This window comes from Bactrocera neohumeralis, unplaced genomic scaffold (assembly GCF_024586455.1).
Source record: "Bactrocera neohumeralis isolate Rockhampton unplaced genomic scaffold, APGP_CSIRO_Bneo_wtdbg2-racon-allhic-juicebox.fasta_v2 cluster11, whole genome shotgun sequence".
In the NCBI taxonomy this organism is placed as follows: Eukaryota; Metazoa; Arthropoda; class Insecta; order Diptera; family Tephritidae; genus Bactrocera; species Bactrocera neohumeralis.
Genome location: NW_026089624.1, coordinates 23,968,579 through 23,975,770, shown reverse-complemented (window position 1 = coordinate 23,975,770; position 7,192 = coordinate 23,968,579). Strand labels below are relative to the sequence as shown.

Genomic DNA, 7,192 nt, shown 5'->3' with positions numbered 1-7,192 from the left:
CGAGTAAAAATTTGACACTTGATGCGCGCCAAATGTCATCATTATGCATCAAAAATTTTTGTATTGCGCGCCAATAATGGAAGAAGAGAGGTAAGTAAAAGTGGTATTTATTGAATTTAATAATATATATTATATCGTGATTTATATTTTTTCAGTGAAAAGTTAAGTTCACCGGTTACAAAACTTCTAGTAAGGTCCCGACTTGACCTGGAGCCCGAGTTTGCTGGCGGGAAGAGGAAAAAGTCTGTCCTATGGGGTAAGGTGGTCGAAAATATGCGTATTATAAATCCGGAGGTGTCGCAAACAAAAGAATTTATGCAGAGGAAATTTTTAAATTTGTTTGCGACGTATAAGAGGATTAAAAAACGCAACGACGCGACAGGTCGAGGTGCCACCACGTGGGAATATTTTAAGGATTTTGATAACGTTTTCGGAAATAGGCACTCCATTGAGCCTCCCATAAGGAACCTCCAGAGCTCACTGCAATATTTAGTTGAATGTGGAGTGAGTGAGGAGGAAAGGTGCGTGGAAGAAAGCGATGCAGAAGGTGTCAGTCGAAAAAAAAGAACCAAAAACTATTGCATATGAAACATTGGATTTTTTTTAAAGAAGAAGCGCGGAAAGAGCAGATTCGGCACGAAGAAACTATGAAGATCGAAAAGGAAAAATTGCTGGTTGACAAGGAAAGGATTAAAGCAATGTTGGATTTGCGGCAAGTTTTGGAGGGATTGTGCCAAAAATAAAAAGTGTTCATTTTATAATAAACTTAGTGTTTATATTAATATAATATATATTATTATTATAAGTATGAGTTCCTATTTTCAATAAAATAAATATTAATTAATTAATTAATATTTTATTAAAAAAGAAACAGAAAATGGTTTAGTATTCTAGGGTAGGTGATTTTAATTAAATTAACTGATATAACAAGATTTCAATCAATTAATCATTTATTTGATATGTACATACATATATACATTATTGAAATAATACTTCTATGAAATAAATAGCATTTTCAAGTTATTTCGTCTGACAATTCCTTCATTAGTGTCATTTATATTTTCAGGTAGTTCAATCATATCGTGATCATTTGAATTTTCTAAATTTTCAGGCATACTCGTATGATTGTCTTCAGAATGAACCGGATTGCTTCGCAGTATAAAATTATGTAAAATTGCGCAAGCTAATATCACAGTTGATATGTCTTCTATATTGCGCATATCAATATGATTCAATATTTTGAACTTAGCCCTGAAAATTCCAAATGTTTGCTCGATAAATACTCGGGTTGAACTCATATAATAGTTGAATTGTTTTTCCTCTCTGGAATGATGTCCGTTATCTCTAAAAAGAGCAATTAAGTATCTTGAAACAGGATATGCTGAATCGGCTAGAATAATTGCATCTTTCGCAAGTTTTATTTGTCCAGATGTGATCCCTTTGTAAAGTGGACTATTTTTCCACACATTGGCATCATGACAGCTACCTGGGTAGCCGATGAACACATCTAAAAAAAAGAACTTACTGTCGCATATGGCCTAAATAATTGATTATATAACACTTATCTTAAAATAGATCATTAGCCAAGTACATACCTGCATAATAACTAAAAAATTTCCTTTACGGTCATAATAACTGATTGCATCTGTTTGAGGAGTGTTAATTTTGAAATGCATTCCATCTAAGCATCCGACAACAAAAGGAAATGAATTTAGCCGGCTTGTTTGAAAGTTTTCCATTATTTTTTTCTGCTGCAAAACTGACGGCAAACATATCTCGTTTTTAAGTTTGCAGATTGTCTTGATTGTTTTAAGGAAAAGTTTGTGGGCAGTTCCTTGCCCAACATTAAATCTATCGGCAAGCTCTCGATATGTGACTCTACTATTGCTTAGCTTCCAAAGAGTCATATGCAAGGAATGTTCCAAGGAATATTCCCCGTGTGGTTTTGACCAAAAAGATTCTAACGCATTTTTCAAGTCCTAAGACAAATTAATTTATTTATCACGTACTTCCACAAAGTAAACAACAATACTTACTGCAAATGTTTCACAAGTCAAGCGAAAATGCGTGAAATATGTATCATCATGGTACAATGGAATTGTTTTCCAAACCTTTATCATCTTCGTCACTGTTCTCTTTTTTGAAATTTCAGCGAGGAACCACTTTCTCTTTCTTAAAAAACTTTGTTTTCTATTTTTTTCATACTTAAGCAGCAGGTTATTATCACTGCTTTCAAAATTATCTATCGCTATATTTATTAAAAAGTTCATGGTTAAAGTTTCATTTTCGGTCACAATTCGCGCAAAATATTGCAATTATTTTGCTTAAGTATCAGCTGAGCATCTGCAACAGTGTTGCAAATTGAGTATCAGGGCTGCAATATTGTCGCAGTTATGGAGTGCCTCGAATAAGCCCTAAGTTTTAAATTATTAAAGTTAAATAGTGCATATTTAATTCAAATAGTTGTTAGAGATAGTGAATTTTTGTGAAATATGTATTTTGTGCGTTATATCTACATATATGTAAATGTAAAAAAATTAAAATCTAAATTGAAACGAATTGTCCGGTTACAATTATAATTGTGTAGAATTTAGAATACCCAGGATTTCGGGAATAAAATAGATATGGTCGGATAGAGGAGGTTCTGCAGATCAATAGTGTAATCCTTTAATTGATGTTAAATAAATATAATTGAACAATAAGTTAATATTAAAAAAATCCACACGAATTAGTGAAGTGTTAGTGGACATAAAAATGCGAAATATAAGTGTAAAATTATTTTAAATCGAAAAATACGTTCTTCGAATAGTGGTAATTTTCAGCTTTAAACGCAAATATCTCGAATATTCCCGCGAGTATAAGTATATATACTCTTGAACTTAAGAACCTCCTCTTTAACTAAAAATGTTTACTTGTTCGTTAAAGATATCTGTTCGTATGCAGAATATCTAAAATTGTTTAAAATAAAAACAACATTAGTGTTTCATAATGAATAAAAGTGAACACAGTTCGAATATGCATATACGCATTTCTGCTCCGAAGCATGATTTTAAAAATTAAATTAAAATTAAAATATCATTAATCATCACCTTTTTTATGATTTTTCATAGAATGAACTTCGATGACCTCGTGGAAGAAATGGATTCCGAAGTTGAATGCTCACAACCGTTGAACCCCCATAGTGGTTGTGTTGAACATAAATATTTTTCATTTTTTAATAATATTTTTTTACAGATAAAGTGTTTAAAAAAATATCTTGCAACCTCGTTTGCGCTCCTCGAGTAGAACCATCACAAATTGTGGTACCGTCGCCATCTTCTGGCGGCCATGCAGGTATAATGTATTATTATATAAATGTATGTTTTAGTATTTGCTTTATAAAAATACATTTATGTTTTTCAGATATAATCCAGAAGCTGGATGCCATTGAGACCCGACTCACTGCCATTAAAAAGTCCCTAACAGACAAAGTAAGTAACGCAGTATTTCATTACCAAATTAAAACAGAAGCTAATTTTTATAATTTAAATTTCTAGATGCCAGAAAAGGCCGAGGTGCAGACACAAAGCAAATTATTGCGCGAATGCCGCGTCATAGCGGCAAAGATGCATCATTCGATTATCCGCATCACCCGTGACTTGGAGGACGAACATTACGTGGAGCTCGCTTCGAAACTGCCCATGTCATCGAAAGAGCACGTATTAATTTTAAGTTGTACGTATTAGTTTTAAGTTGTAAATATTAGTTCTAAGTTGTACATATTAGTTTTACGTTGTAAATATTACTTTTAAGTTGTATAAATTAGTTCTAAGCTGTACATATTAGTTTTATGTTGTTAATATTAGTTTTAAATTATACATATAAATTAGTTTTAAGTTGCATATATCAGTTCTAAGTTGAAGTTTCTAGTTTTATGCAATAATAATAGGCATATTCTTAATTTAACGAAATATATGATTTTGATTTTATTATTAAATAAAGCAAAATAATAAAAAAAAAACTGAATTTTATTTAATTTAATTGAATTTGCTAGAAGTAACAAATGGGTAACAGATAATCTTGTTACTGCTTGTTCTTGCTAACATGCTTATATGTTATAGGTAACAAACTGATAACGAAAATAATAACACTAACAGATATTCGGGTAACAAATACTTTTTGTTATCCATAACACACAGGTAAGCTAAGCTCTAACAAAAGAATTTGTTACCCGTAACATACTGTGAAGAGATTTGCTAACAAATGCATGTATTCTGTTAGAAGAAAGCAGATATTTGCCATTGGTTAGAGCGAGATAACCATTGAACATCAAATAGCTCTGTGTTATTTTTTTCCCACTCTCTGAACAAAAGTAACAAATCATATTGGTCATGGAATACAAATTAGCAAACGTGTAAGCGACTTGTTATTGTTCACTTTTGCATTCGTTTAAGTATTTGTTACTTTTGTTCAGAGAGTGGGAAAAAAATAACACAGAGTCAGAGAACTTAAAAGTATAGAGAAGGTGCAAATTGAAATCTGTATGAAAGTGTAAACACAATGGCTACGACAGACTGCAGCGGCACGACAGTGAACTGAAAACGTCGTTGTTCATCTTACTACATGTACATTTTGAGAAGCAACAACAACACAATGGCCGGCATGTACACAAAACAACGCAGTTGTCCATTTTGTATGTACACAATTTCGTTGTGGCCATACTAATACCTTTCACTTCAATGAAATTTTAATATTTTGTTCAAAGTGAAATTTTTTATGCAAAAAATAAGTAAATAGGTCAATATTTTTGCTTTAAATTATCAATTGTTATTACAAATAATATAATAGAGCTATAATATAGCTATTTTATGCTTTTATTTGTAAAATAACATCAAGTTTATTAGAGCTGTGAATAATTTTACATTTTACATATTAGTGGCATCACCACTATACCTCCTCTTTCTATCTTCCATTCTACTGTCAACTCTACTGTCGTCGTACTGTCGTTGGCAAAAATAGGAGGATATTGAAGTTAGCGAGAACGACAACTGTCGGCCTGCAGTCGTGTAGTCGTGCAGCTGTCAAAATAACACTGCCCATAAGAACGTGTGTATTTTAATATTTGACAGATGTAGTTTGCAGTCTGTCGTAGCCATTGTGTTTACACTTTGACAGTTCGATTACGCGGCTAACAGAGCTGATAGAATTTGTCTAAGGAATTCGCCGTGCTCTGGCTATTTAGCAGAATTGAGCACGTGCAGTGGCAGAAATATATGTAAAACGACTGAATTCATGCCAGAATGAATAAAGAGATATGCTTTGAAGAAAAATATGCAAAGTCACACAAAGAATGTAAAGAAGCATTCTCTGAGATACATATGCGTGATCTTGTATCATATGAACCATTTTTTTCAGAAAAATTGTAAAAATTTTAGTTTTTTACAAAATCGTAAAAAATTAGATAAAAAGTAATTAATTTTATTTTTTAATTTTTTAATTATTTCAAAAAAGTTATATTTATTTCGTCTATTACAAAGCGAAGATGTGTCAAATGAACTTCATTTCTTCAAAGAAAATTGATGACCTTCAAGAAATATGCATATTCGTATCATTTCCATATTTGCACCAATAGAATTTCTATGGCATATACATATGTATGTACATATATTATTTCTTTGGCACGTTTGTCTGTATGTTTACGAAAGCAAATGTGAGCCATATACATATGTACATACATTCATAATAACAAGTTTCGCACGCTTCTTTCGCATCTCCGTTTTCATGGTCAACCAATGGCCGAAACTTGCGTTTTGTCAACGAGTCAAGTGCTGAACAAATTGAGCACGACAGACTGCAAGCGACATCTGTCAAATATTAAAATACACACGTTCTTATGGACACAGTTATGTAGTTGTGCAGCTTGCTTAAGAACTGTGTCCCTAAGAACGTGTGTATTCTAATATTTGTCGCGCTCATTGGTTCAGCACTTATGTAATGATAGAAAATCCGAGCTGTGCCGAAAGAAAATAACAAACGATCGCCGATTGTTACCGCTTCCCTTGCTGCTCGAACAGCGTCGCCTACAAACTAGCGTTAATATGTATGCATATGTATGAGCGTGAATACATATCGACGTAGATTTTTGCGAGTCACGGAAAAATATTTTAGACAAATATTGTAAATCGACAACGGCTATGTTGCCACTTTTGTCACTTCTTTCTGTGAAGAAGCATCAGAAAGTTGTTCAATTTATGATTTTTAGCTTTTGCCATCGTCGCGAAAAGACGCTTGTTGGCGAAGGCATGCTCGGGGAGATGTTACGGCGTCTGTTTCTATGAATGAAGCGAGGTCGCTTGTGGAATTTGCGCCTGCGTTTATGAATGAAATCGTTTTTGTTGTAAAATTTACTACATTTGAACTTCGCCAATTTGGCAGCCATATTGACTTGTGGTGCTTTTGCTATTTAGACAATTGTTGTTTTTGTAAAACAATGCTTCAATGTATTGTTGGTGAAATATTCACATGTGTACGCATATGTATGTTTGTATGCGTGTGCATTATTTGTTCGGAAGTGTATGCAAATATATGTATGTACATATAAATATATATGAATGTATGAACATGCAGATCAACGCGCGCGCATGTAATACATTATATTGATAAGTGATAAAATCATGCGTATACATCCATACATAATAAGATTATGATATGAGCATGTGCAGAGAAATAAGATTGATATGATAGAAGATGTACATACATGCATATATATGTATGTACATACATATGTATATATTGATGTGATAAATTTAATTTCTATTAGTAGGAAATATAATATAATATAAAAATATTTATTAGAATAGTATATTATGTAAAAATCAAAGAAAATTATTAAATATGCAAGTCCAAATTGACTATAAATATTTTTTTTTTTTTTTTTATTTTATAAAAGCTTACATAATAATACAATTATTATACAAACTTAAGAAAATACGCAGCACTAGCATCATGGGCTATCGGCCGACTGGTTATGTTATATGCGTCGAAGAAGGTCGCTGTCTTTCAAAAAGTTGTAGATTTTCGAAATGTTGTTGCTTGAGGGATCCATCAATAAAATTATTGGATCAGTATTATTGAAGTTTGACAGTCTATGAGTTTGAAGTGCTGGACAATGTTGCAGAAGATGCAATAGATTTAAATCTGAATCACAAAATGG

General features: G+C 32.3%; 1 protein-coding gene and 1 long non-coding RNA gene across 3 annotated transcripts in view; one reads left to right on the top strand and one right to left on the bottom strand.

Annotated features, from left to right (window-relative positions):
• Positions 1-950: 950 nt before the first annotated feature.
• Positions 951-2,409, bottom strand: LOC126766145 (uncharacterized). The gene is made up of 3 exons (XM_050484011.1): positions 2,037-2,409; positions 1,596-1,979; positions 951-1,538 (listed from the first exon to the last, which is right to left on the bottom strand). The coding sequence occupies exons 1-3, from the start codon at positions 2,268-2,270 to the stop codon at positions 996-998; spliced, it is 1,161 nt and encodes a 386-aa protein (XP_050339968.1). The 5' UTR covers positions 2,271-2,409; the 3' UTR covers positions 951-995.
• Positions 2,410-2,551: 142 nt separating this feature from the next.
• Positions 2,552-7,192, top strand: part of LOC126766285 (uncharacterized) — a 7,511-nt gene continuing 2,870 nt past the window's right edge. The window contains exons 1-3 of one of the 2 annotated variants that reach the window (XR_007668816.1): positions 2,552-3,333; positions 3,403-3,470; positions 3,537-3,806. This is a non-coding gene — a long non-coding RNA (uncharacterized LOC126766285). Of the gene's footprint in view, positions 3,334-3,402; positions 3,471-3,536; positions 3,807-7,192 lie in introns of those variants that run through there. The other variant, XR_007668815.1, reaches the window with a different exon arrangement.